Source organism: Mirounga leonina, unplaced genomic scaffold (genome assembly GCF_011800145.1).
Source record: "Mirounga leonina isolate KUSES-001 unplaced genomic scaffold, KU_Mleo_1.0 Mir_152, whole genome shotgun sequence".
Taxonomy (NCBI): Eukaryota; Metazoa; Chordata; class Mammalia; order Carnivora; family Phocidae; genus Mirounga; species Mirounga leonina.
Genome location: NW_023270380.1, coordinates 20321842 through 20341936, shown reverse-complemented (window position 1 = coordinate 20341936; position 20095 = coordinate 20321842). Strand labels below are relative to the sequence as shown.

The 20095-nt window shown below is 41.4% G+C and overlaps 1 protein-coding gene across 1 annotated transcript in view; it reads right to left on the bottom strand.

The window, feature by feature from the left end:
• DNAH14 (dynein axonemal heavy chain 14) overlaps positions 1-20095 on the bottom strand; it is a 357723-nt gene that overhangs the window by 217268 nt on the left and 120360 nt on the right. Inside the window, exons 25-30 of the mRNA XM_035008404.1 lie at positions 17525-17866; positions 13007-13376; positions 11254-11444; positions 7833-8078; positions 2685-2806; positions 562-733 (exon numbers count right to left, since the gene is read on the bottom strand). Coding sequence (XP_034864295.1) covers positions 562-733; positions 2685-2806; positions 7833-8078; positions 11254-11444; positions 13007-13376; positions 17525-17866 — 1443 coding nt within the window. The remainder of the gene's footprint in view (positions 1-561; positions 734-2684; positions 2807-7832; positions 8079-11253; positions 11445-13006; positions 13377-17524; positions 17867-20095) is intronic.

Sequence of the window (20095 nt, the reverse complement as noted above, 5' to 3'; positions counted from 1 at the left end):
GGGGGGGGGGGATGCGGATGAAACAGGTGAAGGGGATGAAGAGTACACGAACCTTGATGAGCACTGAATAATGATAGAATTGTTGAATTATTACATTGTATCCCAGAAACTAATTCAACACTTTATGTTAACTATACTGGATTTAAAATAAAATAAATAAAATAAACTATTCCATTTCAATTTTTGCTGATTTTGTCAATGTAATAATAATCATAGTGCTAATATAAATAATTCATTGAATACTTTCTTTGTGCCAGCTCTCATGCTTTAAATGCATTATCTCATTTAGCACAAAGCCCCTCAAGGTAGGCACTACCATTATTCCCAATTTAAAGATAAGGAAATCTAGGCACTTAAAAAATGTGGTATTATGTCTAAGGCCATTTAGATTGATCTATCCAATTTTTTTTTTCTTTTTGATAGTATTTTCATTAACCCTATAGTTGGTGAGAGTTGGAAATAGAGGAAAGAAAATCTGCATTAGAAGAGTTTCTGTTGTGCATTACATTACATTTTGAAGAGTAAATGACTCTCCACTTTAGGATTGCTATATAGTTTTACCTCCAGACCTTTCATTATATAGTCAAGACACGTATTGCAATTTTGCAGAATTTCAAGGACTCCTGCAGAGGTGGTTATTCGCAAAGCATCCAGTTTGTTTTGTATTTTTAACATTATTTCTCTCCACATGGAAATCACATGAGAGAAGAGTTTTGCTTCTGCTGGGAGCTGCCTTTAGAAAGAAAATTAGAGATAATTTTATCTTTTGAAGGTACTATAATTAAAATCTATAATCTAAATGCATTTTCCACAGAATATTGTTCAATTTTTAAAATGTTATGACCTGTTTTATTTTTGCTGATCATTAGTTGAAGATAGTTTATAGTGTTCACTATGTATGGTGATGTACACGGTAGGAAATACCAGGATAAATCAGACATGCGTCCATCATTTAACAAGATTATACCTAGTGAGAGGTGTAAGATAGGCATACACAAGTTCTACGTAAAGTAAAAGTGACCTGTGTCCTAGGAAATGTAATAAAACAAAGGCTACTGAAATTCTAGAGGAAATGGGATCTGGAGAGTGCTTCTTGAGAAGAAGCTACTGATCTTGGAGAAGCGATTTTTGGCATTAGAACTGCCCAACGTCCCCTAGAGGGCACCGCCACCTGTGCGTGAGCACCTGTGGTCCCCGTAACTGCGTGTTCTCGTACTTCTCTGCTCTGCTACTAAAGGATGCTTCAGAGCTCTCCAGAGAAGAGGTGAGGCCTAGTTTCTAATGCCCCAAGCCCCAGGGCAATCAATACACGTCAAGCTCTTCCACTAGCCCCCTCCCTTACCCCCCGCCAATTATCCCAGTCCCCATTTTGGGCGATGGGCCTAAAAATTTCTTCAACGCAGTAAAAATCCTACTGGGGAGGAGCCTTTAACCTCCCCTCTGTTGGGCACCCTCCCAACACCCACAGGAGGCTCTGGTGTGACCTCACAGTGAGTATGGTGGGAGGGGAATGGACAGCATTCCCTTTGAACAATTCTCCTTGCTAATGAATCTCTCTTCCCCTTCCTCTTTTTCACACTCCCCCCGGTAGGAGTGCCCCCCATCCTTCTCCACTAGTCAAAGGCAGGTCCATTACAGATCCGTGTCTTCTTTCCTTTAGCACTCTTGTACAGGACTCCAGCAACACTTCATTAAGAGCCCCCTTTTCTCTCGCAAATCCTGTGAAGAACAACTTGGTGACATTCTGAACTAGGGGTCTTATCTTTCCATCAATTAAGAAATCTTTAGGAAAGAGTAATATTGAAGTTCGAGTTTAAGGCAGTAAGTTGTTATAATCACAAAGGGTACATTCCTTAGGTATGTGGTTTCACCTCTGGGAACTCTAGAATAACTACAGATAGAAGAAACTAAAGCATTCATATGACAAGAAATACACATGTATAACGAAAATGGATATTGTTCCCTGCAAAGCAGTACTCGCATCTAAACAGTTTTCTTTTGTGAGCCTCTCATAGCTCCCCTTTGCCCCTAAAATAAAATTCACAACATTTAACCTGATATTCAAGGTCTTCTATCATCTGCTCTAATATACCTTATAAATACACGCTATGACTTCCTACCTTATTTCAGAATGGCTTCTATACTAGCTTGCATGATTTATGGTCAACACTTTAAATTCTGTCCAGATAATACATGTGTCAGAACTTACGTACTATTAAGACCAGTCATTTTAAAGAGAGACCAATTAATTTGAATGCTATGAATAAAAAGAAAAGGTAGAATTTTCACCAACTGTTTTTGACCTCCATTCTTTCACATGGTCCAAAGTAAGAAACTACCATTCATGTATGAATGCTATTTAAAACATGTTTATTATTCATATCAAAACCACACTAATATTCTAGAACTAAACAGACACACAGTATTGTGGTTTAGGGATTACAATGACCTGACACTCCTTTCCCAGTCCGTAATAGTTTTATATCAATAATTGAGAAATAGGACTTTAAAAAAAAAAAAGATGATGCTTACGATCTTCCATGAAAAACAAATTCAGATTATACTCCTGTGCCCACTGGTGGATTATTTTAGAGCGTATATTGAAGAAATGACTTCTCAGGGATTATAGGCAATAAATACCCACCATGCATTTTTTTTTTTAACCTCTTCATGGCTTTTTTTACCTTTGTATTTCTACAGAATGAAAGATTGGTTCAAGATAAAGCCAATTTCTTTGACAATTCATCCATTCCTCAAGAGTATGAGAGAAGAGAGTCAAGTTCTGATCCCACTCATCCACAAGATCCTATAAGATGAATACACACATTCATAAAGTCTAAAGATTCATTTAGTAAAAATACTGACATCAAAAGTGATTATCAGTCACTGACATACAGACAGTATTATGGAGGGTCACATAAATAAATGTAAATCTAATTACATTTAGTTTTGGGAGACATTTGATATGTTCTGTCCATGCAATTTTCTGTTTTATTTTTTATATAACATACAAATATTTTTTAATATATGCATATTTTATTTAATTTTTTAAAATTTAAATTCAATTAATTAACATACAGTGTATTGTTCGTTTCAGAGGTAGAGGTCAGTGATTCATCAGTCTTATATAACACCCAGTGCTCATTCCATCATGTGTCCTCCTTAATGCCCATCACCCAGTTACCCCATCCCTCCCCCCCCTCCCCTCCAGCAACCTTCAGTTTGTTTCCCATGATTAAGAGTCTCTTACAGTTTGTCTCTGTCTCTGATTTCATCTTGTTTTATTTTTTCCTCCTCTGTTTTGTTTCTTAAATTCCACATGAGTGAGATCATATAATTGTCTTTCTCTGATTTTTTCGTTTAGCATAATACCCTCTAGTTCCATCCACATTGTTGCAAATGGCAAGATTTCTTTCCTTTTTTGATGGCAGAGTAGTATTCCATTGTGTGTGTGTGTGTGTGTGTGTGTGTATATATATATACATATATATATATACACATACCACATCTTTACCCATTCATCTGTCGATGGACAATCTGGGCTCTTTCAATAGTTTGGCTATTGTGGACATTGCTGCTATAAACACTGGGGTGCATTTGTCCCTTCAGATCACTACATTTGTATCTTTGGGGTAAATACTTAGTGCAATTGCTGGGTCATAGGGTAGCTCTATTTTTAACAAATATTTTTTTGGTATGTATATTGTTTCAGTCCTTTCTTTAAATATTTTTGTACATCCGTACATGTAATATCTTTAACAGTTTACATCAATGCAACCATATTATACACATTGTTTTGTAACTTGTTTTTTTTTTAACTTAATTGTGTGTTTGAGAGGCTTTACATTAGTACTAAAAGGTTTTCTTCATTCTTTTAATTAAAAACAAACAAACAAACAAACATTGTGTGGCTATAACATCTTTTTCCAGCTTGTATGTTTATTTTTTTTTTTTTAATTTATTTATTTGACAGAAAGAGAGATAGAGCAGGAACACAAGCAGGGGGAGTGGGAGAGGGAGAGGCAGGCTTCCCACCGAGCAGGGAGCCCGATGTGGGGCTTGATCCCAGGACCCTGGGATCATGACCCGAGCCGAAGGCAGACGCTTAACGACTGAGCCACCCAGGCGCCCCGCTTGTATATTTATTAAAGTAAGAGCAAAATGGTTAAAAATCAATTAGTACTAAAATGCCTGGAAACCAGCAGACTGGCCCATCCCCTAACTTGGACTCCTCAGAGGGAACCATGTGTAACTCATTTAGATCTCCTTTCTGCTATGCACCTCCCTATTTCATTTAAACTCTATTTTATATTTCAATAACTTTATTGAGGTATAAGTGACATACAGTAAATGGCACCTCTTTAAATTGCACAATTTAATGTTTTGACATCTGTTTAAAACTGTGAAGCAATCACCACAATCAAGATAATGAACACATCCATTACCCTGGAAAGGTTTCTTGTGCCCTGATGCAGTCCCTTCCTCCAACTCCAGCCTATTCCCATCCCTAGGCAACCACTGATCTACTTTCTGAAACCAAAGCCTAGTTGGCATTTTTTTAGAATTCTCTATGAATGAAACCATATAGTATGTACTCTTTCTGGTCTGACTTCTTTCACTCAGCATAATTACTTTGAGATTCATTCATGTTGTTGCATATGTATTTCTTTTTTTTACGGCTGAGTAGTAGTCCACCGTATAGATAGACAATGATATATTTACCATCCAGCAGGTGTACACCTGGGTTGCTTCCTGTTTTTCACTATTACAAATAAAGCTGCTATGAATATTCAGGTAAAAGTCTTTGGACATAAGCTTTCCTTTCTTTGGGGTAAATATCTACAAGTGGAATGCCTACATCATGTGGTAGGTCTATTTTTTAACTTTTAGTAAACCTTTGAAGTGATCGTAACATTTTACCTTTCACACAGCAGTGTGCAAGAGTTCCCTGTTCTGCTGCATCCTCACCAACACTGGGGATGATCAGTCTTTTTAGTTTTAGTCAATCCATAAGGTGTGTAGTGGTACCTCATTGGGATTCTAACTTTTCCCTGAGGAATAATGAAGTGAAGCATCTTTGCATATGTTTATTTCCCATCTAAATATTTTCTTTGGTGAAGTGTCTGCTTAAATCTGTTGCCCATTTCTTTACTTTTTTTATTTTGAGAATTCTTTATATATTCTTGAAACAAGTCCTTTACCAAATACAAGCTTTGCAAATATTTCCTTCCAGTCTTGGCTTGTATTTTTCCCCTTGATATTAAGTGTCTTTTGAAGGGCACAAGTTTTTAATTTTTAATAGAAATCCTTCTATTGATCACTCTTTTGGTGTCATTTTGGAGAAAACTGTCTAGCCCAAGGTCACAAAAATTTTCTCTGATGTTTTCTTCCCAATGTTTCAAAAATTTCTTCTCATGTTTTAGGTTTTGCATTTAGGCCTATGATCCATTCCTGAGTTAAAGTTTATAAATGCTACAAGACATAGCTTGAAGGATTTTTAAAAATTGGTTTTGCATGCAACTGTCCGATTTGCCAGCTCCATTTCTAAAAAGACTTCTTTCCAGAATTGTCTTTAAACTTTTGTTGACAATCACATGTCCATATATATGTGGGTCTATTTCTGTACTCTCTATTCTGTTCCATTTTTCTATCTTTAAACCAATATAAAACTGACAGTAAGTCTTAAAACCAGGTAGTGTTGATCTGCCAGCTTTGTTCTTCTTTTTCAAAATTATTTAAATTCACTAACTTCTCTCCTGCAATGTCTAATCTGCTGTCAATCTCATCTGGTGTATAGTTCATGTCAGATATTATAGTTTTCATCTGTAGAAGTTTGACTTTGGTCTTCATATTTGTATTTGGTCTGTATTATCTTCTACATATCTACTTTTAAACATATGGTATAGAGTTAAAATAATTGTTGCAGGGGCACCTGGGTGGCTCAGTCGGTTAGGCGCCTGCCTTTGGCTCAGGTCATGATCCCGGGGCCCTGGGATCGAGTCCCGTGTCGGGCTCCCGGCTCAGTGGGAAGCCTGCTTCTCCCTCTCCCTCTGTTGCTTCCCCTGATCATGCTCTCTGTCAAATAAATAAAATCTTAAAAAAAAAAAAATCATTTCACTGTCCTCATCTAATTCTGACATCTGTGTCACTTCTGGATCAGTTTCCTTTGGTAAACTTTAGATGTTTCATACTGAAACATCTAAAATGAAAACATATTCATTAATATTCAGACGCTTCACCAACTGAGCCACCTAGGTGCCCCTATTTTTGTATTCCCATAAATATTCTTGGACTTTGTTCTGAGTGCTGTTAAATTACTTAGAAACAGTTTCATCAGCTGGGGGTTTGCTTTTAAGAGCTGTAGAGCAGCATTTAGTTTACTGTGGCAAGATCCTTTCCAGTGCTCCGTCTATAATGCTCACAAATCCTAGTCTCCTGTTGTGGCTGGTGAATATGGGCCCCATTCCCAGCCCTGGGTGAATGGTTCCCTCAGATCCTCTCAAGGGATCATCCCCCTGGTTTCAGGGCATTCCCTGGAATTCACATGCCAGCACTTGGGGCTGCAGAGTACCTGAGTAGGGAGCTTCCACGGCTCCTTGGAGTTCTATCCTTGCTGGTACTTCGCCCTGCAACCTCTGGCCTCTGACTTTCAGCAGCGGCTCCCCCTATCAGGGAGTCGCCAGGCCCAACCGAAGCCTGCACACTCAGGTTGGGGCAACCATGGGGCTCCTCTTGTTTGCTTCTCATCTCTCTAGGATCCTTGTCATTCAATGCCTGATGTCAAGTGTCCTGAAAACCACAGTTCCATTTTTTTCTGTTCTGCTTTGGGTATTTCAGGCAGGACAGTGTATCTTGCTGGAAGCCGGAGTCCGTGTGTTTGTGCGCGTGTTTTTCAGCTTCTTGAAGGATACGCGATGTATCACTTACTAACTTCATTTTTACTTTTTAATGAAGGCATTTGGTGTTCTAAACCTTCATTTCCATGGGGCTCTAAGCCAATTATGACAAAGTTTGATTTAGAATTCTTTTTTAATGAAATTTTTTTTTCTTATGGATGCTTTGAAATCAGATTTTTTTGTGTGTGATAGTTTTGCTGTTGTCTATTTTTTGCTGTTTCTCTGCTGTTTTTTATTTTAATACATGTGGTTAGAGAATATAGTCTATTGGTTCATCCCTTTTTTGTGATTTTTTTTTTTTTTTTGGTCTAAGGTTCAGTTAACTGACATTTAACTGACATTTTCTCTAAATGTTTATGTGTTTGTGTGTTTGCAAATAATGGGAATTCCACTTGATGGGTCCACATTTCTCTCTCTCTCTCTGTATCAATTATGGTAACTTTACTATTAAGTATCTGTATATTATTACATTGCCTGTTGAGTTTTCTGACGTTCATAAATGATTCTTGGCCACGGTATTGGACGTGGGGCAGTCCAGAGAGGGGCCTTTTGGGGAATGCTGAATACCTGCTGGCCCTGTGCTTCAGTTCCTAACCATACGAGCGCAGAGGAGCAGGCTGGTGTTCAGCAGTGGCTGCAGGACACACAGCGGTGCAGGCAGGACTAACCCTTGTGAGCAACAGCATAGGAAACGAGAAAGAAGCATTCCACGTCAGCAAGCAGAGTCCGCAGGCAATGGGTTCGACATGGGCTCTGCTAGAAATGCAGGTATTTCTAGAAGTTACTTCTAGTATTTACACTACTAACATTCATTCTCATTTCTTTGTAAGTATGTGAGTGATTTATACAATTCAAAAGGCTGCAAAATGCAAAAAATTAAAGTGATAAATAAAACTATAAACAATTACAATAGTTTCCCTTTGCCCCAATATTTACCCGAATGGGCCCGAGAGAGGAAGATCCTTTAACTGTTGCAAGTATGATTTGAGACTCTTCTAACTGAGTTAATATGTCGTCTATGGATGAAATTATCAGGATGGACACCGTCTCTGACTGATGAACGACTAAGTGTAGCGGGGTCGTGTTCCATTGGTCAATAATCTTAAACAGCATCTTCTCAAGAGCAGCTTCATTAGTGGCAGAGGTGGAGATTTCGTTAATTTCATTTTCATACTGAAACATCTAAGATGAAAACAGATTCATTAATATTTAGTGGACGAATGGTTCCTGATGCATTTACAACACAAGACTTACATGAACACACACGTCCCAGGCCCTGGAGACCTGCTCCCAGCCCGGTGACACCCTGACTGGAGACTGCGCGTCCCGACCCGCACGACAGGGCCCTTGGCTGGCTTCATCCATTCGAACCCTTCCACGTTCTGCACACTCAGGGAAATTCCTAGTCACCGTGCATGTTTCCTTTAATTTGAGCCCATGTGAAGAACAGTAACAGCACCTTCTGTACACGTGCAGACGGTATTAGCCCCTCCAGCTTTCTTTTCTCTGCACTAACGCCAACTGCTTCCTCACTCTGTGACATACTTTTATTTTCTGCAATAATTCTCGAGATACAATTACCTGAGAGGATGTAATCCTAATGGACCCAAGCTTTCCATGGCTTCCCTTTCTTGGCCCAATCGCCATGAGGATACATGGCTCTCAAAACACTTTAGTGGAGTATAAATAGGCCTTCTTTCCAATGGGCATGGACTGCCAGTTCTCTCAGGACAAGATCCTGACACAAGATCTCCAGGCTCACTCACTGCAACAGAAATACTCAGAGGGCTCCTCATTCCCATATCGTAGAATTAACTGGCTGGGCTAATTGTTTCTATCCCTGAAAGAAGAATCTACCACTGTTCCCATATGTCATCTTCATGGGGTTAAAGAGTGATGCCTAATCCCTAGGTTTTGGTAATGCAGCTCAGTGGGGACTCTGAGCAAATAGGACTAGTGTTCATCATCTGCCACAGATGGGTGTCAGAATGGTGGGATCAGTCGACTGTTTATGGCCTTCACTAACAGTCTGAGAAGGAGGTTTGCCTTCTGATACAGGTTATTCAGCCAAAGGCAGATAAGGAACCACAGGACCATCAAGTTTCTATGCTGAAGAAAGAACTTGTTGCTTAATGCTGACATTCTGAAATTGCTAGTAACTAAATCCAGACACTGATAATGTGTAGAGCAAAATTTCAACCACGTGCATTGAGCCCTTTCAAGTCCTTCTGGTCAAGGTTTGGGACCTGACTAACAAATGGTCAGATCTCCCAATCAACTAGGTAATACTAAGAGGTTTCAGATGAATCTTAATGCCTATCATTGATTATCTGCCTCTCTGATAAAGCATCTGGTTTCTCAAGTGAAAAAGATCAACCATGAAGTGATTGTGAGCATTTTATGCACACTACTGACCTCTTCCTCTTAATTTACTTTGGGACATGCTTTTCACGTCACAGAATTTACAGAGCCTACATACTGCGCTGGACAGAAACGGCTGTCACTAAACATCATCATTTATTCCTCTGATAGGACGGCAAGTGAACCTCTGCCACAGATTGTCCTGGGCAGTCCTGCAGCATGACTGCTGTCCCTGGGTCGACCCTATGACACGCATGCTCTAGGACATGAAGGCTGAGTTTCTGGGCCAAATCCTGTCCATCTAGGTACACATATTATACTGGATAAGTTGTCGAGTAGAAAGAGGATGATCACAGTCTTCCAGGAACTCTTTGGGCTCAGGTGAGATTGGCAGCTCATTGCCTGCTATCCTTTCTGACTACTAAACAATCCACCTCAGGAAGAAAGGGTTCCTCTGATTCCTGGCTACAGTATTTCAGAGGCTGAAGACTGTGTTCACTTTTGTTCAGATGCTGAATTCTCTTAATTTGGATCCTCCAAAAACTTCATGGGAATTCCTTTTTAAACTATCTATTCACGTTAGAAATGCAGGGACAGCTCACTGGAACCCTCTGAGCTACTGTAGGCACCAACCCCAGGAAGGCCTGTCTGCCCTCACTTTTACTGCTTGCTGCTAGACTGCCAAATTTCACCCTTCACCCGACCTGCCCAGGGACAATTCCAATAACCCAAGACTCTGAAAAGGAAAATGTCATTTCAATTGAGCAACATTTCTGGAATGCTGTTCTGAATAAACCTAACTGTTGACGTATATGTTCTGAAATAATCTAGATATTTTGCTGAATTCCCTGTTGGCACAAAGATCAGTCAGGAGGCCCGGTAATGATCCAGGAAAGGATGAGAAATTTAGATGGGATGAGGACTGGGAGAGCAAGAGAAGATTTAAAGATTATTTCATGATTTTTAGCCTAAGCAGCTGGAAAACAACGGAGGTGCCCTTAGCTGAGATGGGGAGAGGAGGCAGAGCACCCTAACGGTGAGATGTCTCTGAGACATGTAAGAGCAGATACTAAACAGGAAAGTGGACGTGTGAGTTCAGGAGGAAGATGGAGGCCAGGGCCCGAGATACACAGCAACCTAATTTTAAAGATCAACTAAAGTGGCCTTTTATAAGTTCTTTTTAAATTCCTTAAAATTTCCCATTTCCTCATTATAACAGATCATATAGTAGAAAATTATAAAATAGTGTTTTTAATTACATTTGGCACTGTTAACCCCGAAGCCTAAAATATAAATGAAGCTTATTGTAAATCAGGTCTGAAAACAGAAAAACTTTTAACTAAAAATCATGGAATCTATTTTTATAACAACACCTATATGGCAAATCAAATAGTTCCTAACTGTGTATTTATAGTATCGAGTTATGGGCAGAGCTATCCTAACATGCTCTTAATGCATTTTCATATTATGTAAGATGGAATCCAGTACTTTGGATGTTTCTGTTCCCAGATTCTCTGTAAGAAGTAGCACTGTTAGCTTCATTTGTCACACAGGAAAAGCACAATCACCGTTTCTGGACCACCGGGACGATGCCATAACAAATGGCGCCCTCGAACCTGCAGCTACATGTAACTTCGGCCACCTGACCCCCGCCAGTCTGCTCCCACCTTCCCAGACAATTGACAAAAAAACTCCCTTTTCTAATTCCTATTCCTTGTAGATGTACTTGCTTGCTTAAAATTGGCCCCTCTGGTATTTCTTTCTTTCTTTTTTTTAAGATTTTATTTATTTATTTGAGAGAGAGAAGGAGAGACAGTGAGAGAGTACAAGCAGGGCAGAGAGGGAGAAGCAGGCTTCCTGCTGAGCAGGGAGCCCGATGCAGGACTCGATCCCAAGACCCCGGGATTATGACCTGAGCCGAAGGCAGATGCCACCGAGGTGCCCCAGCCCCTCTGGTATTTCAACCTACTTTTTTTTTCAGATATTATTTGTTTACCTTGAGTGCTAGAAGATTCTCTATTGTACAGTCTTTGTCAAGAGAAACGGACTTTCCGATAACCTCCTGGAGTGCCACCCAGTGTCTCGGCTTGAGACGGGGGTTTCCCAGAGCCATGATAATAGGCACCTCCTGCTTAAATTCTGTCACTGACTGCTTGAGACGTGCCACCATGTCGTTTTTAGGTAGACCTAATAAACAGCAATAGGGCAGAAGGTTAAGATCCATTCATCCTATTTTTTTAAACCAGAAAACACCTCTGCTATTTAGTGTAATTCTAGTTTCTCAGTGATTAGTCTGCATTAAGATGATGAGTTTTATTAACATCACCCTCCCAGAAGAGCCAACTGTGGATTCAAACAAAGAGAAACAGTTACCAGGACTGGTGATTACAATCCGAGACCTTCAAAGCCAAGTTTTCTTGGAAAATGTGATACTAGGGATAGCCAGCTACCACAGAGTTTCCCAGGTTTCTCTTGACTAGACAGACAGACAGGTACATGCACATACATTCAAAAAACTGTGACAGGTTTGGGGCTTTTAAATTCTGCTAAGGAGGAACATCAAGGAGGAGCAAAAATCTGTCACTATCATGTCATAAAGAAAATACTTCACACTGAAACGTAGGAAATGTCAGTAAAGATCTAGCCACAGAGCAGGACCGGTCCGTCCTCTGGCGTTGACAAACCCCTGCCGTCCAGGACTCACAACCTCTGCAGTTGAAACTTTAAACCTCAAAACCTTTTTACTCAACTCATAAAAGACAAAGAGAGGAGGCCGAGAAACAGCCAGAGTTGGGGACTCAGGAGCACTGAAAAGTATGCCTATCTGCTTGAATAGCCAGTTGGTATAGATGGGGCTTCTTTTGTAAAGCCATGTTGAATAATAAAATGGTTTCAAGACTCAGTGAAAGAAAAGGACAAGAGAATAATTTCTGTGTTTGTAAATCTACGTTTTGGCAAATAGCAGGATTTTATCTGGGAAACCACAGATAAAAGAAGGTACTGTCTGCTTGTCACTCCACACCCCGTCCTCTGAAACACCCAGGACTAAACCCTGAGAGAAGACGCACACAATTAGTGTTATGTCGAAGCAGTGAGGCTCTGGGAGGTTTGTTCCCAGCTTATCTCTTTTGTAAACTTCTCGTGGTATCCTTCTATTTCTGTTATAATCTGAAAACAAGCCGATTCAAGTATTTTTCTGGAGAGGAAATTATAGCTCTCCTGCCGAGTGAGATGAGGCGCTCGCCTGGCGGAGAGGTCAGATCTTACAGAATCGACCAAACAGAAACAGCATCTCTGTGCTTCACATGTGAGCATCAGCAGAAGGGAAACCTCACAAAATAACTTTTTAGCTATTTTCCCCACCAGCCAAAGCACCGGCAGGCGTAAACAGTGAGGATGTGGGTGAGCGCTCTGAAGGTGGGCCTCTGTCATCAAAGCACGTGTGGCCCGAGGAAGAGCCACGGTTATGGGGAAGCCTCCGCCATTCTGCCCAGGGAAACAACTTCTAAAGGATACAGAACATTTTTCTTAAGTACTGAACTTTTTTTTTTTTTTTTTTTGCAAAGTTTTCCTCTCTTTCTTGCTTCAGGAACGATTCCTACCCCTAGGCTCCTGTACTGCCTCTCCGGCCATTAATGGCCAGGCCTGGGCAACAGGTAAAGAAATAAGGTCGAGGACCATGATCTTCCCAGCCCAGGGGCCACTCTGTGTATAATCGTAGGTGGGAACCCCGAGGAAGACACTTTTACCTTTTTCTAGGACAAGGATTTTGTGCATCCATTTTGAAACGTTTCTCTGGACTGATTCTATATCAATACTGCGAAGGGTACTATTCCTCCATTCCCAAAAGAGCGTCTTCCATTCCTCTTGGACCTCCCACAGTATCTTCCTCAAGGTGAGGTCGTACTCAATGTCCGAAACCTCCCCAAGGACAAGTTGTGTGATCTCTTCCATGTTGAGAGAGTGCATGTGGGACGGGGCATCATCGAAGCAGTTCTGGTAGCTGGAGTAGGTCTTAGCCTTATGCGCCAGGGCGGCAGCTTCCTCTGTGAGCGTCCGCATCATCTCTGTGACGGTGTCCACGCGGCTGCCAGCGCACAACAGGATGGGAGTTCTTATCTAAAGCATGACAGCAAGACGGGGTCAGGACTCACACGTGTTTACTGATGGCATGTCAGCCCGTAATCGAAGCCTTATCAACCCTTATTTGCAACTATCATTGGGAGACACTGTCCTTAATTTATAATTGTGTTTATTAAGATTCATTTTAATTATTTAATTATTATTACCATCATACGTATAATCTGTCATGTTCCTTCTCTATCTTGGGCTCTGTGATAAGGAATACGTTACCTTACTTACTAAAACCCTACAACAATCCTGAAAGAGAGTTAATATTTTTCACAATTTTTCGAGAAAGTTCTAAAGTTACAAATAATTGTCACATCATCCAATGGTAAGTGGCAGTTTGAGGGTATGGCCTCCAGGGCATGGTACTGACTCCAGAGGTCTCTTCCTTTTTCTGATCCTGTTTAACCTTGTACTTTTTTTTTTTTTTTTGAAGATTGTACGTTTTGAAGTAATCTCTATACCCAAAGTGGGGCTTGAACTCACAAGCCTGAGATCAAGAGTCGCACGCTGTTCCACTGACTGAGCCCCGCAGGCGCCCCCTAACTTTGTTCTATTTTTATGGTACTTGTCACATGTTGCCTTGTATTAGAGTTTAAATATTACACATGAGATTGTGGACATTTGCAACAATGACCTCCAAACAAAGACATAAGTAGAAGTTTATCCCTTATTAAATTATAAGCTTCTCAGGATTAAGGATGGTTTCGTCCATTTATTTCCAAACACCTCACAGAACCTAGTACAGTAAGATGTAGACAGTAATTTTTATTAAAAAGTTATTGAACAAATAAATGAATTTGGATCCTATCACCTTATTCTTTTAAAAAATCCAACCCATGGAATCACAAGTAACACTGTGTTTTGCGTGGTGTGTTCATGCCGTACAAAACTGATAAACAGTACTCATGATAACGGATAGAGCTTAATATATGATCTGCAAAAGGGATGCTCATTTAATGGACATATAATAAAGTTTTCCTTAGCCTTCTCCCATAGTTTTCCACTCATTAATATTTATTTATGTTTGTCAGTGAGCTATCTCGGGGGGAGATAGTTGGAGAAATGATCTTACTGGCTTATATCCCGTCACGTTTTGCCAGTCCTACTAGCAGTGTTCCACTCGAGATCTTCACAGAATGATCTCAGCCATCAGGTAAATAGTGAAATCGTGTGAAAGGTTACACAAAGTCAGAAGACAGAGTACATGTGCCCCACCCTGGCTCTCCCCAGGAGCAGCATCCAAGGAGTCTGAAAGTAAAGAGTATAAGGCAGGCCGGGGACGCAGACAGTCATCCAAAGCGCCACCAGATTAGTGGTAAATTGACCCCAGTGTCTTCCTAGCAGACCCTGACCTCCGCTCGGTGTGTGGGCAACGTGGCGGGAGCCTCAGGGCCACAAACCGTGAGAGTTCTGGAGAGACTACTACTGGGGACTCAGGAGCAGGAGAGGGTCTGGCAAGGATTCTCTGCCTGAGCACACTGGAGTCAGGCTCCTAAAGCTTCTCTGAGGCCCATCGGTGCACGTCCGTGTCAAGGCCGGTTTCTGTTTAGCCAGAGCCTGCACCTGCCACGTCTGCTCAAGTCCTACACTGTCCACCGCCCCGGGGACTGACTTCATTCTGGCCTGTCTTCAGCCAGAATCCCGACCGGTTGGTTTGGTCGGAGGCCTCCTCACCCTGGACATCTGCCCCTGGTAATGTGTCAGGCGCCACTCCCCTCCCAGTGCCTGGCTCTTGAGCTCTGCCGGGTGCATTCAGAGCCGAGCCATTCTCTCCTGAGCTCCCTTTCCCTGCTGTCCATGCAGCCCCCATTCTTCTCTCACCGCTGCGGATGCTCACAAGGTGCGTGGAAGGCCTCTCTCTCCTGTTCTCTCCCACCCCGGCCCTCAGACAATCCCAAGGGGGTGTGACAGTGGTGGCAGTAAAGACCTCAGGGGAGACAACTGTCCTCTCTTCCAGGGAGGGGCAACCCCACGGACCGCTTGCTCTGTGTCTGCTGCTTTGCCCCAGATGTGTGTGCAGTTACGGAAGTGACTGGCAGAGCACAGTAACCAGCCCCAGCTTTCTGAACAGAGAACTGAAAAGAAGAGTGCCAGGAATGTGGAAAATTCTGGGATGATCACAGAGAGCAAGAGACTCCAGAAAACGAGCTCCCTGCGAAGTGAGTGCACCCCCCGTGAGCTGCACGCATGTGGATTGGCTCCTGTTCAGCACCTCGGGGACTACCTCCCAGAGTGAGATGGAGTGCTGCATGGCGCACGGGGGGACGCATCTGCTCTGTCCTGCCAAAGTCATTACACCTACAGTGACAATGGGACTGCCGCCCAAAGAGCATGGGCTGGGACGTGGGACCGGACGAGGTCTGCTGCCTGCTAAAACAAAAATACCAACCTTCTATGTGGTTTGAATAAGACACAGTCTGACAACCCAATACTTAATCCAAAATATATCACACAAAATTATTCAGCATATAAAAATCAGGAAAACCTCAACTCACATAAGAAAATCCATCAACAGACAGCAAAGTCTCCATGACACAGATTTTAAAATGATCTGACAAAGGATTTAAAGCAGGTATGATAAAAAATGCTCCACCAAAAAATGATGAATATTCTTGAAACCAGTGGGAAAACAGAAAGTCTTAGCAAAGAAAAATGAAAAAATGTAGGCAAGAACCAAGTGGAAAGTTTAGAAGTAAAAAACATAATCGGCAGAAATGAAAGCTTACTGGGCGAGGCCCAGTAGGTGGGGAGAGGACAGATGCTCACTCGACACGGCTGTGCCCCTTCCCAGGAGCTGCCCTTGGCCAAAAAGAGCTAAAGTCACCCACAGTCATGCCCCTGGGAGGGCTGGGGGTGCAGGAACGAAGGCCCGGCTCAGGACAGCTCTGCAGAGTCGCCCCTGGCTCTCGACTCCCGCAGGGTCTCTGAACCCTTGGTGACAAGGGCACAAACTCTCTCCTGTCCCAGCCCAATGCCCCTGGCCTGCCGTGTGGTTGCCCAGGACTCGGCAGTAAACTGACAGCAACACAGACCCCCATTTCAGGCAGTGTCCACAACCTCATACACTTTAACAAACAGAACTTGTGTACACCCGTAACTTTTGTTTGGGAGCGTCTGTACGTTTCTAGTATGATTTTAAAGGCTGCAGACGGGGTATGTGTATCAAGTGCTTTCATGACCAATTTGTTTCATCTTCACTGTATTTGTGCGAAATGGTGCAGATCAGCCGTGTCAATGGAGAAGCCGAAAATCCAGTAACTGCAGTAAGTCACGCTGTGTCTAATCCACGCCAGGCGCTCACGCTGCATCGACTGCCTGGGCGCTAATACCTGGCAGCGCCGGCGAGGACAGACAGGGCACGGAGCGAGGTTTCTGGAGCCCTGGCTATTACTTGCTGTGTGATCTCCAGCAGGTTAGCTGACCTTTCTAAGTCTCATTTTGTTTTTTTCAGACAGATAAAAGGGTAAAACACGGAGGACAGTTACTGACACTTGGGAAGGGCTCAGCAAACACTGGACGTTTACTTTACAGTCTGCTCTCTGTGAGTGACTGAAATCATACCTCTCCTTACATCCGGCCCAGACTCAGGCCCAGACAGATGTCAGGGGCGTTTCAGCCCCTCGGGCCAGAGGCCTCCTGTGGCCGACTGTTGAATCGTATGGGAAAAGTCGCTGCTTTGCTGTTTGTTGTCTACATTCATTCATAATTGAAGAAAAGGCTACATTTCAGTTAGAGGTTAGTGAAAACAGACATGCAATTTCTCTCTCCAGTGAAGCTCACAAATCACCAAGATTCTGTCTGTGGATTCTAGGTTAACATCACTTGGATTAAATTATTGACCTAAGACTCCACAGAAAGCAAATACCTATAAGCTTAGGCCTACGTGAAACTAAGATCCAGTTGATTTTTTTTTTTTTAAAGATTTTATTTATTTATTTGAGAGAGAGAATGAGAGAGAGAGCACATGAGAGGGGGGAGGGTCAGAGGGAGAAGCAGACTCCCTGCTGAGCAGAGAGCCCGATGCGGGACTCGATCCAGGGACTCCAGGATCATGACCTGAGCCGAAGGTAGTCGCTTAACCAACTGAGCCACCCAGGCACCCGATCCAGTTGATATTTAATGAACAAAATACTGACCTTGGCCTTTAAGTTACTGAGGTCAACTCGCAAACCAGTGATGTGTGCTTCCAGATTGTCTCTGAATCTAGAAATAGCCGCATCTTTATTTGTTTTGCTTAGCTTCACAGAAGTTTTTAGTTGACCAAACCTGCCAAGAAGAATTTTGTGTATGGCAATTTGCTCTTCTGAAATCTGAATCTGGTAATACCGTACAACAGAATGCAGCTGAGCAACCGTGGAGTACTCTTTTTCTAATGCAAATATTTTTGAGGAAATTGCATCCAAAAAAGTAAAATGTTCCACAAATTCTTCTATTTCAGTGGGATCAGAGTCCAGCTTTCGCAGTGATGACTCCACGACCTGCAATCGTTAACACATTAATGAGATTTATATAATGAGTTCTGACACTATTTTACAAGACTACTCTTTTAGTATCTCTCACTAACTTACATCATTATAATTTCACAAAAAAATGAAGACATCATCTAAACATTATTCTAACTATTGTTTAAATACTGGAGCATTAACATGCTCAAATCCTTCCTATTGTTAACAGACGGAACCTGAATGTACCTTGCACATAAAATAAATGCTACTAAGGTATACAGGAAGTAATATTATGAATAACTTTGCCTCTAAGAAATAGACTAATAGCTACAGCAAGGGCATGGCTGAATTGTGAACAATGTATAACCGCCACCCCGTTTGGGGCACTGATGTGCTAGTTCTGTTTTGATAGCACATCTGCTCACTAGTTTGCACAGGAGTAAACAGTCTCAGAGGGATTCATTAGCCTAAAACGAGAAATATAAGGAGTTACTGATCAAACCCAAGTCTGATTCCAAATCCCATTTTTATCTATTATAAATGTATGTATTCATTATATGTATAATATCAATACTTTTCTAAGTATAGTATGTATATCATTCCATGAAATTTTCAAAATAATTGCATTTCTATACTCAAATTACAATTTTGTCATATTTTTTCCTCATGTTTTCAGGGCTCTTAATGAATACTCATGCATAATTTTGGAATCAATGTCATTTCAATTTTCAATTTCACAGCCTTGAATTAATTTCCTGGATGTCTCTAATTTTTTGAACACTTTATTCTATTTGATTATAAAATAGATGCTCATACAAAAACTGCAATACAAAAAAAAGCTTTTAATGTAGAAAATACTTATTATTCCATCACTCAGAAATAACCACTGTTAACCCACCACAGTTTATATGGACAGGCTTTAAAACCAGAGAGGCTTGTGTTTTGAATCCCAACTCCAGAGTTTCCTAACTGTGTGACCCTAAGCAAGTAGCTTTCCTTTAATGAACTTGGATAATATAGTCTAGTAACAGGCTGGTAATTGTACCTACCACATTTAATTGGAATTCATGACCAACACAGAAGACAGTAAACAGGGCTATCTTGACTCTAACCACAAATGCCATTTAAATGCCAGAAAAAAAGAAAGAAACACATGAAAACGCTGGTTTGTATCACAAAGAAAACAGATAACCCCAATTTCATGCAAAAAATAGACGGTAGAAACAGCTGAAACACACCCAAACTCCCTTTGTCACTAGTAGTACACCGATACCAAAGACAGTGAGAATGGTAAAGCCAAGTCACAAAGCAATCTCACTTGCCAGCATAAATGCAAACATCTTACAAAGAACGTACAAGTCAGTGCATGTGCGTGCTGGCAACCAAACCCACCAACCCAAGAAAGCCAGTTAATGTAATAACCACATTAAAGGACTGAAGAAAACAAATGTGTGATTGTTTCAAGGGATGCAGAATAAGCATTTGATAAAACTCATTTATGATAAAAAATACTCTCATCAAAATAGGGGAAACTCCTTAACTGCATAAATGAAAGCGACTCAAAGCCTCAGGAAATACATAAAAACACACCTGGGGCATGCGGGAGCCAGAGAGAGGATGAATAAGCAACTTTCAAAGCTGGTTCCTAAAAAACAATTGTAGCTCAGGGGCACCTGGGAGGTTCAGTCGGTGAAGCATCTGACTCTTGATTTCAGCTCAGGTCGTGATCTCAGGGTCTTGAGATCGAGCCCCGCATCAGGCTCCACGCTCAGCACAGAATCTGCTTAGACTCTCTCTCTCTCCCCCTGCCCCTCCCTCCGCTCGCATGCTCTCTCTCTCAAATAAGTGAATAAATCTTTTAAAAAAATTATAGCTCAGAAAGTTTTCTGGAACTAAAACCCCTGACCCTTCTAAGTGCAGAAATCGAGTTTGCAGTGACTCACGTTCATCTAGCGCTCACTATGTGCCAGAATGTGTTTAGGGTTTTATAACCCGTAGCTCATTTAACTCTCACAAACTCTCTAGGTTAGTCAGTAATATTATCCCCAATTTACAGATAAAGAAACTGAGGTATAGCAAGAATAAGGATATTAACTAAGGTCTTTCAAGTAGTAAATGGAAAAGCCAGGGTTTTTTTTTTTAAATCAGTTGAAGCCAAATTTACATACAAAAGATGTTAACTGTACATCATGATGAGTTTTAACACATTTATACACCTGTTTAGTTACCTCTGTAATCAACATATATAAAACTTTCATTGCC